This window comes from Arvicola amphibius, chromosome 17 (assembly GCF_903992535.2).
Source record: "Arvicola amphibius chromosome 17, mArvAmp1.2, whole genome shotgun sequence".
NCBI lineage: Eukaryota > Metazoa > Chordata > Mammalia > Rodentia > Cricetidae > Arvicola > Arvicola amphibius.
The window spans coordinates 28,043,039-28,061,609 of record NC_052063.2 but is presented as its reverse complement, the minus strand read 5'-3'; the positions used below and the strand labels follow the sequence as shown (position 1 = coordinate 28,061,609).

General features: G+C 42.8%; 1 protein-coding gene across 2 annotated transcripts in view; it reads left to right on the top strand.

The window, feature by feature from the left end:
• Tph2 (tryptophan hydroxylase 2) overlaps positions 1-18,135 on the top strand; it is a 99,592-nt gene extending 81,457 nt beyond the window's left edge. For both annotated transcript variants that reach the window (XM_038314929.1, XM_038314928.1), the window contains exons 9-11: positions 7,507-7,602; positions 17,704-17,837; positions 17,961-18,135. In XM_038314929.1, coding sequence (XP_038170857.1) covers positions 7,507-7,602; positions 17,704-17,837; positions 17,961-18,135 — 405 coding nt within the window. The remainder of the gene's footprint in view (positions 1-7,506; positions 7,603-17,703; positions 17,838-17,960) is intronic.
• Positions 18,136-18,571: the final 436 nt, after the last annotated feature.

Genomic DNA, 18,571 nt, shown 5'->3' with positions numbered 1-18,571 from the left:
TTTGGGTGGAGGAGGGCTACCGGCAAAAGAGAAAACTTTTTTTTCCTTCTACTCTTCCTCCTCCTCTCTCTGCCCCCATCTCTTTCAGACAGAATCTTCATAGCCAAGGCTGGCCTTGAACTCACTGTGTAGCCAAGGCTGGCCTTGAACTTGTGGTCCCTCTGCTCTACTTCTTCAGTGCTGATATTATGGGCTTGCATTATCATATCTGGCAAATATGGAGCCAAGGATCAAACCCAGGGCTTTGTGAGTGTTGGCTGAATACCGTGCCAGTAAGTTAACTCTCTGCTCCCCAAACTGTAGCTTCTGTGGTTTCAGTTGGACCTAGGACCAGGTTCATTTTGGAATACACTGTTCCTGTGATGAATCTTTGGGTTCTTGTAATCCCTTCTCCTGATACCCCAAGTCTCAGGGTTCTACAGGAAGAACTGCCACTTTTTCCAGTAACTTCTTTCCTCAAAGTTCATCTAGGAACTCATTAACCCTTCAAAGTCCAACCAAGTCTTTAAATTCTGGACCCAAGACGGGTAAGTGCCCATAATTTTAAGATAGAATGAGAGGTTTGTGGGGGAGTCAGACCTGGGAAGGTTTAAATCGTGGTCTTTCCTCATCAGCAGTGTTATATGCCATCCATGAGGACAGAGGGCATCTCTTCCTCCGTGTATTAACTGGAGGAGCAGTACAGTAGATTTTAACACATACACATACACACACCCCAACCACACACATCCCACACCACACCTATCACACACACACAGACACACACACACACACACCCCATATCCTACACACATCCCACAGCATATCTACCACACAGACACATACACACACAGACACAGACACACACACACATGTGCACATCACCCCCCACCATGGATATTTGTTGGATTTGGTGTTAGAATGGAAGGCAGGGCCTTGTGACATATGAGGCACACATTCTACCTCTGAGCCAAGGCCCAGGCTTCCTCTGAGTGTGTGTGTGTGTGTGGGGTGTGTGTGTGTGTGTTAAATTCTACTGTACTGCTCCTTCAGTTAATATCTGGGGGGAGAGATGCCCTTTGTTCAGATGTGCTCGAGCCAATCCCCAGGCCTCCTTTCCATATTATAAGTTGGGCCTAAGTTGTGACCTGCGTGTGCAGTGGCGGTTTTTATTTACAGATCTGTGTAGTATGGGGACCTAGAACTCTGGACCGCGTCTGATGCTGTTTCTAGTACTTTCCACTTTTATTGCACACACCCTAGCCAAGAAACCCAGAGCCAAGCATCATCAAAGCATGCAAGACCCCTTTCTTTCAACCAGCCAGATTCCCCGGTGGGGCGGGGGAGTTGTTCACAGGAACCCCTGCTGCAGAGGGACGGTCATTGCCACCTTAGTGTGATTTGGTTTTATGTATGACTTAGGGATATTTAGAGCTCAAAGGGTTTAAGAAATGACACCAGAAACTGATGTGTGCTGGGACGGGGGGGGGGGGGGGGGGGGGGGGCGGGGTGGCATCACCTGCACAGGGAGACCTCCAGGGCTTAAGAAACACAGCCCATTTTCACTTTTGTTTCCAGTACTTTATCATGCTAATCCTTTTATTCTAAAGCTTCCCGCTTAGCTATCAGGCTCCGTTCTTATCCCAGTCCCATTATCAATCACACTTTAGGCAAGCTTAAGGAATTTTGGATAAAGGTAGGAAAGAAAGCGGGCATCCTTTGTGAACGGAAAATCTGAGGACTAGTAGCCAGGAGTGGGTGCTGGGGTGGGGGTAGAGGTGGTGGGGGTAGAGGTGGTGGGGCAGGTGGTAGGAAGGTCTGTGGGAGGGGCCTTGGATACCTCCTATTTCTCAACCTTGCAAAGCATGCACTGAACCAAAGAGGAAACATTTTAGCCAATTAACGACCCTTAAGTCAAGTATTCCTTGATGAAGCTGAACTTCTCTTAAACTGCAATCTGTGACTAAAGCAGGACTTTCAGGACGTTGACACCAAACGGAAGGAGAGTGTTGCAGTCATTTTTTTTTTCAGTCACCGTAGGAGACCCTTCTGTATTTTGCAGGCGTGACTTCACTTTGTCAGTCTTGTTTTGTTTCAAACTTTGGTCAGTACCGATGTGGGCAGATGGGGGTTTTGAGAATGGTGTGTAGTACCAGCAGTGACCTGAAGATGGCAGCATTGTGTGACCTATCTGTTTGCTGAGCGGTCTTAGGTGTGTTCCGCATCCCTTCGGATTTCAATAGTCACTATGGCTTTCTTTTTCCGCTTAATGACTGCGTATGTAAATGACTCTGCTTTTCTTCTGCGGAAGAGGTCCCATCTATCATTCCTGTTTTGGTTTTAAGCTAATGATTATATGTAATTATAGTCAAATAAAATATTTACAAATAATTATATATCAGCAGAGCGTATAAAATTTAGAATTCATGAACATCAGTGCTGATGAAAGGCACCCTTCAATTTGGGAGGTGCAAGCCTTAGTATTATTATTTGTTTCTGTTGAAAAGACATTAACGGCCAAGAATCAGCAATTTTCTCTTGCAGGTGTTTTTACAAGGCTTGAAGTGTGTTGTTTTTTTTTTTTTTTCTCCTTCACCTTTTGCATATTTATTTTCTGATAACAGGTAGGCTATTTGTTTGGAAAATCTCTAGGGACTATATTACAGATCCACATCTGGAGAATCCTATGAGGAGAATAAATATTATTTTAAAATTTCCAGAAGTACTTAGTTACTCTTGAACTCTAGGATGTTTTCAGGGGGTCATCCAGCCCAACCTTATCTGCCTTCTATTGATCTGACAGAGGTGTTCACCACTATTGAAAGCAGAAAAGAATCCCGAGCAAGTCCCTAATTCAAATTTTACCAACACTTGAGTTTGGGATGTAATTCACCATTACTTATTATCTGTCAGCCACACGCAGAGCTGAAAATGGAAAAATGGTCTCAAGAGCAAAAGGTCTGGTTCTCCGAGGAAAGCAGGCCGAGGAAGCTGCATCCTGGGGCTTTCTCCACTGATGAAGGCGGGGAAGTCAAAAGGGAGAGGTAGGCAGAGAAGGACCAGATGGGGCTGTGTAAGGGCAGGGCTTTTGGAGGGACTCCCAGATGAGCTGAGGGGCCAGAGCGCATGAGAGCCATGGGCAGGGAGATGCACAGGCTCTTCTCTTAGAGGCTATTCTGCGTCTAGGAGCATATCAGCTAAAGACACACTGGCTAACCCGTTACTTAACTTCTGAATCTTTAGTCAAACCAAGGCAGGCCTTTTAATTCTTGCTGTAAAATCAGACAGAAGGCCAAGTCCAGGGGAAGCAGCTGTGACTGGTAGGTAGAGTGGCTTTTTCTCCCAGGCTCTCTGGCCTGTTTGGCTTTGGAAGAGAAGTGTGGCCATGCATTATGTATGCAAGTGATGTAATGTGAGGGAAATTAAAAACGCACTTAATAGCCGACCTAAATGCTCCCGCCACTGGCTCCATATGTGTGTTCTGGATGCCTTTGAATATGACAACACATTTCCCCACTAAGTTTTCTGTATTCAACATTAGGGTTCCAAGGGTGTTATGTGGTGAGATAAAAATGCAAGATGAATCAGGAAGGCAAAGGACCAAAGACGCTCAAAGAAGATGCTATGAGCTTGCAGGTCCCTTGCTTTGCAACTCTCCTTTCCCCATCATTTGATTGTACAGGAGAATCACACACCTCCTAATTTTTTATTTAGAAGCCTTAAACGATGGCAGATGCTGATGTCAAGCTCTGTAAAACATGGAGCTTTAGATCTTGTGGATGTCACTGTTTAGACAAATCCTGGATAAATCTCTCATCGGCTTAAGTTTTCCACTTTGTGAAATAGAAGAGGTTGGCTACCACATGTCTTCTGGGCTTCTCTGTGCATATCTGAGCGCTTGGCTTTGCGTATTTAGGATGGGCACGGTTGTTTGGTCTACAGACTTGAGGGTTTTATTAAGTGTTAACACGCTGACAACTCTCATGTTCGTTGTTTTCAGGAGACCTCAGCGAGAGTGACTTCTTTTAAAGTCCTGACATCCCACCCTGTGTGCCCCTGCCCCCTCCCCATGGTGCTGAGGACGGAGCTGAGTTTTAGCAAGCAAAATGTTCTAGGGATGCAGTGCCACCCCTGGTTGATCGATAGTAACTCCTGCAACACCGTAAGAGCTTGCTGAATATTAGTGGATACACAGCGAGAAGATGAACAAATGAATAAGTTAGATTTGTGTGTCTTCCATGAAACACAAACCCACTAAGGAACCCGAGTTACAGTCTAGAATCCACTTCTTAGTTACGTGACCTCTTCCCTCCTGTGAACCCACTCACCTGCTCTGAAGATATCTCTAACAATGATTTAATGCTAGACTCTGGTCTAAATGCTAAGAGTTTGTAGAAGGAAGCAAGCTCCCGATTTGAGCACCACTCATGCTTCTGAGCGACACAGGCAACAACAGCCGCAAAAACCAATGGATAGGGTCATGTCAGGGGCAGGATGTTCTTCATGTAACATGTCAGACAGGCTAAGCAGAAAGCGTGGCCCCTTTCGTGGTCAGGGAGGTCCTCTATGACTAGACTGACATTTAATTTGCCATCCTTTTAACAAGCCAACTTTTGACTGAGAAATGAAAATGGCTACTGTATAACCACCTAGGGAGAAGAGTGTACTCACCAGGGGAATATCATGCACAAAGGCCCCGAAGACAGTCTCATTTATATTTCCAGGGGCATCAGGATGTCATTCTGTGATTTTTTGGCTGGAAGACAACATGTTAGGATATAGTTTTTAAAATGGTGAACTGGAGATAAAAATACAGTCAATAGCAGAGGCTGGGAGATGGTTCAGCAGTTAAGAGTGCTTGAATACTCTTCCGGAGGTCCTGAGTTCAATTTCCAACAACCGCTTAGTGGCTCACAACCATCTGTAGTGGGATCTGAATCCCTTTTGTGTTGTGCACGAAGACAGAACACTCATACACATAAAATGCATGAGTAAATAAATCTTTTTTTTTTTTAAAAAAAAAAAACATGCCCTACAGTGAAAGAGCAATTCTGTTGTGAAGCTCCATACCTATTGTGACCATATACAAACAAGTCCCTTGGGATGACAGGCTTTGATCTGGTTAACTTCAGCGTGTGATGTTTTTTATTTGCAAATTCTTTATGAAAAGGTTTAATAGAAAAGCCACTCAGTTAGTCAGAGGTTTGATTGCTGCAATAAAACACCATGGTCAGAAGCAACTTGGGGAGAAATGGGTTTATTTAATCTTGTGGTTTGTGGTTATTTTCTTAGGAAGGCAGGTGAGGCGCTTGAGGCAGGAACTTGGAAGCAGGAGCTGATGCAGAGGCCATGGAGGGGTGCAGCTTAACTGGCTTGCTAAGTAGGCTTTCTTATAGCAAGGCCTAGGAGTGACACAGTACCTACAGGCAATCATCAATCAAGAAGTACCCCACAGACTCACCTACAGGCCAATCTTACGGAGGCATTTTTCTCAATTAAAAAGTCCATCTTCTGAAATAGGTTTAAGGTTTGGGTCAAGCTGACCAAACCAAGCAGAACAGCCACTTTGTGGAGCTGCTAAAAAGTCTGAGGGCTGAGGATCTTATCAGTACCTAGAATGGTGCTAAGCATCCTGTAACACATAGGATAACCTCCTCAAACAAAGAATGGTATAAAGTGTCAACGGTGCTGGAATTTCCATTGCTTCTAAGGAATGGGGAGTAATACCTGCTGCATGGAGTTTATATTTCACTGTAAAGATCATGCCCAAAAGTACCCCAGATGGCGACAAAAAGCAGAACACGGTAAAACAAAGGAAATGTGGGACAGCATAAGGACGTGTGTTGGTAGGCATTGCATATGTGCTGTTGGTGGCATGGACCATAGTTTTGCCCTCTTTGGCAACTGGATCTGGAAAGAGGCTCTGCTTCTGGGGGTGAAGCTCCATGGCTTGGAAGTGGCCAGTCCTTTGGGTGCAGCTCAGGTATGCCGAGCATGGGACCAGGCAACCTCAGGGTCATCCCTGCCTTAGAAAGCAAATACAACCTCCAGAAGCAAAGGACATCTCCACCCTTGTATAAAAATAGAGCAAGCTGTCGTGGGCTAGACATTATAATTATTTTCTGCCCTGTTTCGGGAGTGTTTAAATTCCCCTTCTCAACACCTTCAGTGCCCTAGCACCACGGACGCAGGACAGTGCTAATTTGATTCAATTCTTATTATGTGTTGCTGGCTTCTCGCTTTTCTATGAGAGCAGAAATAGTGTGATTGCAGCCCCTTGCAATAGCACTGTGATTTTTTTTTAAGTTGTGCAGATATTTTTTTTTCTTCTGTCTAGGTTGGTTTTTTTTTTTGAACCCAACAGAAGCAACTGCAGATTTTATTATTACTTCGAGAGTTCTGAACAAGGTGTTCTAATCACATTCATCCCTTCAGCAGCTCCCACCCCCAGATTCTCCCTCTAAACCCACCCATCTGTGCCCTTTACTGACAAACAATGCATACACATGTGTATACATATGCACATATTGGCATGTATTTAAGATGTTACTAAAAACATGTCGACATTGCAGTTTTGATAGATTGGTAAGTATGTATTTTTATTCTTGGTCTCTTTTTTATTCTTTACCAAACATTGGCACCTAGTGAGTTTGCAGCAAGATTTGTTTGTGCATTTATTGTTGTAGTGTGTTTTGTATGCGCATGGGTGTGCTTGCTCATGTGTGAAGACAAGAAGTTGATGTTGGACATTTTTCTGTGTTATTGTCCGTCTTAGTTTTAGAGATAGGGTCTCTCATTGAATCTGAAGCTTACCCTTTTCCTAAATTGGTTGACCAGTGAGATCCTGGGCTCTGACTGTCTCCCCTAGTGCCGGGGTTACAGGCGTGTGCTACCAGGCCCAGCTTTCATATGAATGCTGGCTACCCAAACTCAGGCCATTGTGTTTGTTCAGGAAGCTCTTCATCATCTGAGTCACTGCCTCACCTTAATAAATGTCTTCAGAATGAATAAACAGATTAAAAAATAAGTTTGCAATGACTAGATTCCAACTTATTTTTCCACACCTTCTTGAACTCATTTTTGCCACTGAAACACAATTTGGTAGTGCAAGTCCCATATTCTTGTGGAACATCACTAAGATATACTTATTAATTTTTAATTATAAAATTGTTACAGGAAATATGATTTGATCCATAAAGTTTCTGAATACAGGAATCACTGGACTCCTCGTGGTTTAATTTCCCTATAGTCTTTCAACTTAGGGTAAGATTATTAAAATAGTAATCATAAAAATCTGCAAAAAATCATCTTGAAATTAAACAAAATTTCATTGAAGTATATAAACTTAGGGTAAAGTTATTCATAAAGAAAATGGACTACAATAAATACTCCTGATTTAAATTTATTTTAAAATTCAAGGCAATTATGTACAGTGCAACATTTTATTTTGGGTGCCATTTTATTCTGTGAAGGAACTTGTTGGCCAGTTCACTGAACATGGGTCCATCTTTTTTTTTTTTTTTCTAGTGTTACTTCTTCACAATCGAGTTTGGTCTTTGCAAGCAAGAAGGTCAACTGCGGGCATATGGAGCAGGGCTACTTTCCTCCATTGGAGAATTGAAGGTACGAAGCTGTGAATGAAAATATCCTTCCCAAGCAAACTGGTTCAAGGTCATGGAAGCTATTGATTTGTTTGTCTGAACGTTTCCACTCGCAGCTCCCCATACATATTTAACACAGAGGATCTGGCACCTCAGATGTGGGTGCTGACCTGACTTTTTGCACCTCGGAAAATGGGTCAAGCCCTTCTGGGCCTGCGGTGTGACTCAAATGGATGAGCGGCCATGTGCCCAGATCAACAGGGATGACTAACATATGCTTGAATGCTGGGGAACAAATGGATGGCCTAGACCCAGTGCTGAGAAGTGGGCAGTGAGCTAGCAGGGGTACTTCTGATTGACACTCGCCACAATCAGGGAGTCTGACTTGTCTACTCTGGTGTCCGTGACCTTCATGGCTCCATGGACTTGCCTTCTACCTCTCAAAGAGGAGTCTGAGGACATTCCATCTTCTCTAAAATCAATGCAATTAAAATACTGTGCGAATCAACAGTTTACGAGAAAACAAGCCGAATAAGCATAGTATCAAAGAAGCACATAATATATATTTATTATGCTTAGAAATTATTTTTTTTACTTAAACAGTAAATTTATTTGGAAATGGCAGGCTTTGGAGCATTCTGATACTTCCAGCATTTTTAGTAAGTTTGGATGCATTTAGGAGGCAATATGACATGCAACCTGGAAATTATACTGAAAATAACTTAATCTTTCTTTGATTATTCCGTCTAAGATCAGGATTATAGACTAGCTTAGGGTGTTCTCTTCAGCATTGATCGTTGTTGTAAAGTACAGTTGGGAGGTGCATTGTTACCGGAATGTTTGGCTTATTTGTATTCCCAAAAGATGCAATCTCACTGTACTTTTTTTATTGAGTCTGCTAGTTTTATAACTTCATTAATTAGATAATTTATTCGTTCCTAAAACCCTTCACTGGATGCTTACAGGTAGCACGCACGGTGCCAGACACTGGGAATCAAAAGATAGAAACCCATGAAGAACATGAACCCAAAGAAAATAACACCAGACGTTATCTTAAGTGGAGTCTAGGATTTTGGTGCACGCTAACTCTGTCTTTATAATTACCCGATCATATTGTTAGAAATGAGACAACTGAGGCCAGAAAGCCATTACAGGACTTGCCTAAACCGTACAACTAATGTGCTCGAGCCAGGCCCAAGTGCAGGCAGTGTAGACTGTAGGATGGCAGCTCTAGATTCCACAGCCCGAGGCTCTTCTTACCCAGGACTTGACATCCACTGCCGGATAAACAACCTAGCAGATAGTAGAAAAAGTCTTGACCACTGTGTCTGGCACACGAGAGGCCAGGCTTGAGAAGGCTTTCCGAGGGAAGATCCTGTTGCTCATACTGAGTCTTGAGGAATCGGGAGGTGGATTAGGAAAGCATAAGATGCAGAGATGTGCAATGGACCAAGGGAGTACATAACACCTGGTCTTCATTCCAAGTCCTGTGTGTGTGCACACATTTGCATGCTCAGGTGCACGCGTGTATATGTGTGTATGTGTGTAGTCAGAAAACAACTTTGTGGAGTTGGTTCTTTCCTCCCACCATGTGGTTTTGAGGATTAAACTCAGGCTGGCAGGGACACATAGCAAGCCCCTTTGTCTGCTGAACCATTTTGCTCTTTATAAAAACATCAATAATAATACATTCAGCGTTAATCTTGGTGCAGTGGCCAAAGCTCACAGCAAAAACAGGACACCATACCCTACAAGACCATGCCCCCTAAGACTGCTTCTTGGTTCCCCTGAAAGTCAGAAAACAAAACTCCCTGAGCCACATCTATTTACATTCTCTTCAGATGGTATATAAATTATTCAAGAAACAAAAGAAACAAATCTCTTTCATGCCCCCCAACTTTTGACAGGGTCTCCTGGTCTGGTTAATAAGGCATGCGTAAGGCAGCATTGGGGTGAATCCATTGTTTTTGTTTTCAGTGTTGTAGACAGAATCATCTAGAAATGGAAATCAGCGAGAAATATGTACCGCAAAGGGCATTGTCTGCCGTGCACCATCCTGTTCAGGTCCATCACCTCTGGTCATTAGCATCCTTCCATTCTCAGATTTCAGCAGGCCTGCATCCCCATGATTGTCGTTCTGGAGCATTTTTACAATTTAGATGTTCTTTTCACAAGAAGTACCTTCTAACTGTTCAGAGAATACAGAGCAGAGGCGTCTTCCTTAGCAGCCCCTCTCTTCCTGCCTCTTTCACTCCTGTAAGAGCCCAGAATATTTCCCAGCTCATATAAATACCTAATTATATTTGTGTGTGTTCGTATCTGTGTGTATGTGTGTGCACATGAGTACAGGTGTTCACAGAAGCCAGAAGAGGGTATTGGACCCCCCAGGTGATTGTGAGCTGTTCTGCCATCCTCTGGAGGAGCAGCAAGCACTCTGAGCCACCGATCTGTCTCTCCAGCTCCCTGAGCATCTTACTTTTGTATTTGAGGAAAGATCCTATGGTTCGAGACCCAATGTAGCCATAACCATATTAATAGCATTATCATAATCCTTTTGTAAATATCCTTACAGTTTTCCATGAATTGATCTATTGCAGTAAAGTATTTTCTACTGCTCCAACTGGTCCCTAAGTTTCTGGAGGCTTTGGTATAGTCTTCATAACTTTTATATAAGTACACACAATCCACCTTCTGTCTTGGAACATAAAACTTGTAAGATGCCTGCTGTAGTTTTCCTGAGGGCATTGATGTTGCTCTTCAGAGCTGGCCAAGTGTTTCCAAGAGTGGTGTCTGGAGTTTGGAGGAGGACTTTCAGTTTTTTTCTCTCCTTCATAAGAAAAGCACTTGATTTTATTTTCAGAGATAGAAATAAAGCAAACGTGGAAAAATCTTATAAAAGTCAGCATAAATTTGATTGAAAACTACCTGCACCCTGATGGTTGGCATACTGGGGCTTTTCTCTATTTCTCATCATTGCAGAGAACGGTTAACCATGAACTGGGTCATCTGGAAAATCAACTCTGGAAAGCAGGCTGAAAATAGGTTAACTGGTTCCCTTTTACCTGCTGTCTAGCATGTGTCTTTCATGTCACACCTTGTCTCCCTGCCCTACAGTTGACCTAATGGTATAATCTGTTATTTGTTCATTTACCATCCTCTTGCCTTATTCATTTTCTTTGCTAAGCCCCAAATTGATGGTCCAAGCTGTGAGATAGAGTCTTGTAGGGACTTCCTAAGGAAGGGGTTATTATGTTGGAGTCCAACAGCAAAATCTGTTCACTTTGGGAGGAATATTAGTCAATTTTCCTCATTGCCTGGCTAGAGCAACTCAAGGAAGAAAAGGTCTCGTGGGGTTCAATGAAAGGTTCAAGGGGAAATGGAACATTATCAGCGAAGGCATCGTGGTAGGAATGGCTGATGACTGTGGTGGCGGGAGATAGAGATGAGTCTTGCTCATCCTCCCCACCCCCCCGACCCAGAAGCAAGAATCAGTGCTGGGCTACAAACTCTAAACCCTACTATCCAGTGATCCACTTCCTCCAACCAGACTCCACTTTCGGAAAGCTCCATGACTCTCAAAACAGTGCTGCCACCGCCAGAAATCAAATGTTGAAACCCATGAACCAATGGAGGCACACTGCATGTTTAAATAATGAGAGGTGGTAGGAAATGCCTGCTAACAGTGAAATGTGAGTCTTGCCTTTAAAAAAAATCATCCCCTTCAAAAGCAGAAGGCTCTTTTTCAGGGATAAGGGTGACTTCTCGTTCTTTATTCCCTCCAGGGCAAAAATCAGGTGGCTTCAGCGTCCACGCTGCACTAATTGCTGGACTATTGCATATAAATATGTCTCTTTTGTGTTTCAGGGGTAAGAAAATTTGATTGCACATTTTTGGGCTTTAGTTTTAGGATGTCCTTGCATGGTGAGTTATTAGTTTTACCTTTATACAGCTATTAATCAGCATTCTCTGAACAGCTTTCTATTTATTATGATCATTGGTATTTACTGCCACTTTCGGCTGTTGCGGGGAGGTGGTCAGAGTTACTGCTGGGCTAGGGAGGAGAGCCTCTAGGGCTTTGCAAGTTTTCTGAGCTTACCTGGAAGGTCAGTGTTGCTGCCAGAGAAAGGACTCAGCAGCTGAGCTCCCCACCGTTAATGGGCAGCCCAAGCCTCCCTTCCCGTTTCCTTCCTCTCTTGAAGTGGGGGCACTGTTAGTAATGGCAGAGCAGACGCTGGAGGGCTGAGGGCTGGAAATTCCTCAGCCGCATCTGCTGAAGAGGGAGGCTGCTCCCTTGCCCATGCAGCTGATTCAAACTGAGAAAGCCCAGCAATGCTGAGAAAAATGAAGTGTGATGAACCATTGCTGAACTTGGCAATAGGGCTATTGATCCCCATAGGAATGGCTTTAATGAATGGCATTATCCTAATCCCCGTGTGAGCATCCTTGTAGTTGCGAAGGAAGTTATCTACTGCACTGAGATACTTTCTAGTGCTGCAACTGTTGACCTGATGTTGGCCCCTCGGTTGCTGGAGGCTTTGGCGAATATGTAAATGAGGCTCAAAGCATATTCCCTGCATGCAGGCATAGTGCACATATAGGTAATCAGATCCACCTATTTGTTGTTCTGCTGTGGAGACAGACGACTGTGGAGTGAACATAGGTGTGTTTGCACTGTGATGTGCACATAGGAATCTTTGCAAAACCTTATTTGGAATCTAGGACCCAAACTACCCATGAATCTGACTTCACACTTGGGATTTTTTTCTTCTTTTCAAACTTTAACCAGTCCTAATATAGAGAGTGAGGATCACAGGGTTTCCATCTAGAGTAGCTGAGATAATACCTCTGTGTCATTGCAGAAAGGGGTGTCTGAGAGGAAGGAAGATGCCAGGCTGATGAGCCAGAACAGGCACAATTGCAGGTTGGGTTTTACAAGTCTCATACCTGGGGCCATTTTTTTGCTACAGGTTTTAGACCCCTGGGGGAGAGGGAGGAAATGGTTATTGGGCAGGATGAGTGAATAAATAGTAATCCTATCTGGATTGATTTAGGAATAATAACTATGTATGTTGAACACCTCCCAATGCTACCCATTTGTATATATTTCCCATTTAGTTCTGACCTCAGCCTTGGGTTATAGAGTTCACGAGTTCCTTCAAACATCATGGGAAGGGAAGGAACCAAATTTAAACTCCACGGTTAAGACATATAGCTCAGAATTATCTTGCATTATTATCTATTGGTGTCTTAGAGTTTCTATTGCTATGAAAAGACACCATGACCACAGCAATTCTTACAAGGGGAAACATTTAATTGGGGTGGCTCACTTACAGTTCAGTTCAGTCCATTATCAAGGTGGGACATGGTGGCATGCAGGCAGACATGGTGCTAGAGGAAGTGGCCTGTCTCATTGGGAGGCATCTTCAACATATATGAGACCTCAAAGCCCACTCCCCCACAGGGCTACACTTCCTCCAACAAGGTCATCCCTACTTCAGCAAAGTCACACCTCTCATTAGTGCCACTCCCTTTGAGGGCCATTTTCTTTCAAAGCACCACTGTTAGTAACTGGGACTTTTTGATGTCAAAAGGATATTTATAAAAACTAGAATGGAAAATAAGTCTTAATTTACTTACTAGAGCCAATTGATTGGTGCTTGGCACCTAGGTGGGGAAGGGTAACTAGGCTATCTTCAGGCCCAGGAGGAAAGGTTGCTTTGATTGACACTGGCAAAGTGGAGGGTGCTAAGTGTTTACAGGCCTTGATAAAACAATACTGCAAGAAGATGCTTAGATTCTTAGGCTTTTAGATTTGTTGCCGAGTAAACTGCAGCTCGTCCTGAGACAGTTTTTCATTTGATATGACATTGTTACTGGTTGAAGTTTCCTCTTCATTTCTTGTCATCTTGAAAGAAAGAATTCAGGTGCAGGTGAGAAATAGCCAGGCCAAGCAGAGGTTTATTTAGCAAAGCTAAGTGTCAATACGCCAAAGGAAGATTGGAACAGGAGACCTCAAAAGGAGAAACTGAAAGGGCAGTTGGGAATTGTTTAAAAAAAATTTGATGAATATTCATCTCCTCTAAGGTGTTTTCTTTCCATGATCTTGAGAAGACTGTAAGTTGGTGGGGGTTTCAAAACTGCGATACAAATGACATCATGTGGAAGCTAGCATCTCTTGAAGATGCTGACTCTTTGTTAGTGTGACAACTGGGCAGGTTTTCTGGGTGCTTTAGTTTCGAAGATAGTCATAAGAACCTCACTGTAGCTCCCAAGACCCTTAATCACAAAGAGACATTTGGGCCCTTAAAAAACACAGCTTCCAGGGGCCAGCTGCAATTTTCCTACGTTATTTCATATTTAATTCTGTGCCTATCTAGGCTCGATATGTCTAGATTTTGAGACAGCTGTATTGAGAAGCCAAGAGTTCTGATTCCAGTTGTATACCCTTGTCTTTAGCACGAGGGGAGAAGCCAAAAAATGGTTCTTTGAGATCAGTGGTTTTCAACCTGTGAGTCATGACCCCTTTTGTGGTTGACTGACCCTTTCATAGAGGTCACATATCAAATATCCTGCATATCAGATATTTACATTATGATTCACAATAGCAAAATTATAGTTATGAAGTAGCAATAAAAATGATTTCGTGATTGGGGGTCACCACAACATGAGCAGCATGAGTATTAAAGGGTCATAGCATTAGGAGGGTTGATAACCATTGTTATAGAGTGTTCAGTTAGGAGCAGATGACTTTGAAATATTCTTACACAGTTGCAGTGGTTTGGGATAAAAGACTGTCAGCCAGATTTGGTCAGCATTAAAAAGTTCCTCTCTATGGAAAATCAAATTAATTCTTGAAGACTGTAGGGCTTAAGATGGTTGACACTTCAAAGAGAATTCGCCACAGAGTCCCTCTGGAACATCAAAAAGACTTGGGTAGCATTCCCAGAGACTGCTTCTTTAACATATAGGAGAGGGCATAGTAGCTGCTTCTCCAAAGTGAGATGACTTACAAGAACAGAGATAGACTCAAGAAGCCTAATGGGTCAGTGGTCTTTTGTGTCAAAGGAGTCATGGATGCTATTTTACATCTCTTGGAATGCATGGGAGAATTCAGAGATGGAGACTTCTTGGGCAGCGTGGATGTTCCTGCTAGTCACCAAAAAGATAAACTGGTTGTTAGGTAGATGCCACTCTTTATAGGCTTGGGTATGTCATTTACTGACTGCTTCCTCAACTCAGGCTAATCCATGACTATTTATAATGTCCTCACATTTATTAATAGACAAGAGGCAGCCAGCCCTGGCTTCATGCTTTATGGATAGAGGCCCTTGTGAACCAGAAATATTAATGTCAATATTTCTATATATTATCATATACAGTTCCTGAGAATAAATCAAAACTTTGAGTACTTAAAGACAGTTAACTTCCTGCTGGGTATGTAGGGTGCTTTCCTATAATACCCACACTTGGGAAACTGATGCAGGAAGGTAGTGCTGGCTAGCCTGGGCTACATAATGAAACCTATCCTTTCAAAAAAAACTAACAAACTGCACAACTAGCCAACCGCATAAAAAAACTAAACAACCAACCACCTAACCAACCACCCAAATAACCAACCAATCAACCAACCAACCAACCAACCAACCAACCATTCAACCAACCACTTAACCAACCAGCTAACTAACCAACCACCCAAATAATCAACAAACCAACTGATCAACCAACCGAACAACAACAAAATCCAGTCAGTTCCCAATTTCCATGTACTATATTGTCTAAGTGCTGTATTTATTACCTAGCAGTCTTTGCCTTAAACTATAAGCTGTGTACTCATTGAGTTTTTCCCCCTTGAAGCCTAAGGGAGGGCATCCTGTCCTCTGAGGATTTTCTTGATCTACTCTAATCCTCTTTTCCTACTATATGAATGTAGACATCGGGAGAGTCAGGGCAATAGCCCTGTGATGAATGTTTCAGAACCTTCACAGTTTCAGTCATTGCTGTTGAATACATACATTGTGCAGGTGCTATGTGCACACACTGGTTGCTAAGGTCTTCTAGAGGTATTAGAGACTGATAGCGTCACTGAGTTTCATTTCCTTTTGTGCTTGTCCTCAACTCTGTGAAAAGTGTTTGGCTCAGCAGAGATGTCCCGAGGACCAATGGCTTAATTGTTCTTATAGCTTGTTGTTGCTACCGGTCTGCCTCTGCTTCCCAGAGTAGAGAAGGGAGTAGGAAGCCTGTGAACACTGAGTCAGTCAGGGTCCTTCCTTCAGTGTGGACCCATGGATGAATGGACAATTAAAGCAACACACGCCAGTTAAATATAATCATAGTGTGTGGCTGCAAAGAAAGCATCTTCTAATTCTGAAAACCACAGCAAGCCAGCAGGAAGCCAGCTCTTTGCAAAGGGGCAATAGCTCTCATGAAAAGACATTTTTGTTTTGTACAACTGCGAAGTTTGGGAAATGTGGACAGGATTTATTGGTCATGTGGAACCAGACTTCCCAGATGGTCAGTGTGCTGTGCTGAGGCCCGCAGAAGTGCATTTGTAGGTGTAATGACCTTCTGCCTCAGAGTGAGGCTGTTCTGCAGTACGTATATGCATTGATCTGCACAGCAGAATTTTGTGGAAAAACAAGCCACGAGCCCCTTGCCCCCTTCTGTTCATGTCGGTATTGCTTCTCAATTGTATTTCCAAACATGGAAAACCACAGCCTTCGTCGCCAAGGGCTGTAGATAATCGTGTGCATTCTGAAATTGTTGGAGGGAAGGCACCAGGAATGTTGAAGGGGGGCTGGGGGAGGCTATCAGTTTGTAAGTTTTCCAGAAATTCTTACTATTTGGTTGAGAAGACAAAGAGGCAGAGACATGCTTTGGGTGGGATCAAGGAGATGCCTTAGATTGAATCTTTAGAACCACCGAGTCTAAATGTCTCCATTGAGGGAAGCTCATGTATGAGTCATGGAATGTAGAGGACCCTCAGGTCAAGTGATCTACCAAGGTTACACGTACACACATCAACTTGTGACTAGAGCCTCCATTTTGTAAGACTTGGTTCAAGGCAATTTCTGCTACCCCCTTCTCCGTTTCTACTGATATAGGTGAAGAATCAAACCTACAGGAGTACAGTTCACAAACTCTTATGTCAGGGTCACCTTGGACGCCTTTCAAATACTCCTTTCTGGGTTTCATCTAGACTTAATGGATAGAGTGAAGGCTTGGGTGTCTGTGGTTTCCTATGCTTCTCAATGGTTCTTCTGCACACTGTTTCAGAACCATTCATTAGGAGTCTAGAAGTAGGCAGGTGGGGTGTGGTAAGAAGTGATCGCTAACTTTTAACATCACTGAGTTTATCTTGAAGACCCAGCCATTCAGGATTCCTCGCTGTTCTTCGTGCCAGGCATGTGGTGAACTGAATGGAGCCAATGATGGCTCAACGAGTAATTATACTGGCTTTCCTGTTTTTCTAATGCCTGCTTTGGGCTTAAGTATAACTATTAATATTCGTTCTTTGCCCCCCAACTGGCAATATTTATTTGCTGTATATTACTCTGCTGTACTTTATGGAAGGTAAATGATTACTTTGCAAGCACACTCCAATGTACGAGCCCACTCCAATCTCTGTTGACACACAGTACCTGGCCTCAAAACGTCTCCTAACGAGTCCACAAATAGTTAGGTGAGAGTCTCAATTACCTCTCCACGCAGGTAATTATTACTTCTGCCATTTAAGTGAAATTTTAGTACATTGCTTATAGCAGCAAATTTAAGAGCATATTTTTTTTTTTTTTTTTTTTGCCGTACCTGCTTCTATTCATGGCATACATTTAAAATTCCATTTGTGTCAGGGGATAGCTCTGAACTGTCCTTCAGCATGAATTTGCCTGATAGTATCTAAAATAATAACATGAGATCATTTTCTTCTGCAACTTCCAGGAGACTTAAAAAAGCCAAAATAAAACCCTTTCCTAACAACTGATTTACCCTGCACAGAGAGGGTTCTTTGCTCCATGGTAGACTAGTAACTGAGCAGGTCTGCGGATTACTGGCTAGTAAGTGTGATGCCACAGGATTTTGGAAGCCTCATTGTGAACTTGATGAATTCTTTGGTATGTTTTTGCAGCATGCTCTTTCTGATAAGGCGTGCATAAAAGCCTTTGACCCAAAGACAACCTGCTTGCAGGAATGCCTGATCACCACCTTCCAGGATGCTTATTTTGTTTCGGAAAGTTTTGAAGAAGCCAAAGAAAAGATGAGGTAAACTTGCTTTTCTTTCTTCTACAGAAAATAACTTTGAAATTTCTCTGGCTGTTCTTCCTTTCTGTTTCTTTTCCCCCTGGTGGTTGACTGTGTCTCTTTCTATTTCTGTTTATTCTACAGGGACTTCGCAAAGTCAATTGCCCGTCCCTTCTCAGTATACTTCAACCCCTACACACAGAGCATCGAAATTCTGAAAGACACCAGAAGTATTGAAAATGTGGTGCAGGACCTACGCAGTGATTTGAACACGGTGTGCGATGCCCTGAATAAAATGAACCAGTATCTGGGGATTTGATGCCCTGAACCAGCATAGTTGTCAGCATGAGCTTTTGGGGGCTTAGCCACAACTCAATCAATGTTATCCAACATCAATAACTTTCTGTGTCATGGTTAACTAGTCAGCATGCAATTCTGTATGTCTATGCCTCTGAGTAATTTACGTTGTTAATATACAAACATACTCTAAGGAACCCATGTAGATAACCATCCATCATTTGGAAGACTGTGATGTAGTTATATGTCTCAAATAGATTTGACATTCCTGATTAGCAGGCAAACTTCAATGTAAACAAACTGTGTCTTTAAAATTTGCAAAAGACATTCCTCACAGTTCTAGTTGTTAATCTTTTCTTCCTTGACCCCGAGACTTTCCCTCTATGTTCATTAAGTAAAATGAAAATAGCCAGGACTTAGTGTCTAATTTCAATAGTAGAAGTGTTATTTGAGACAAA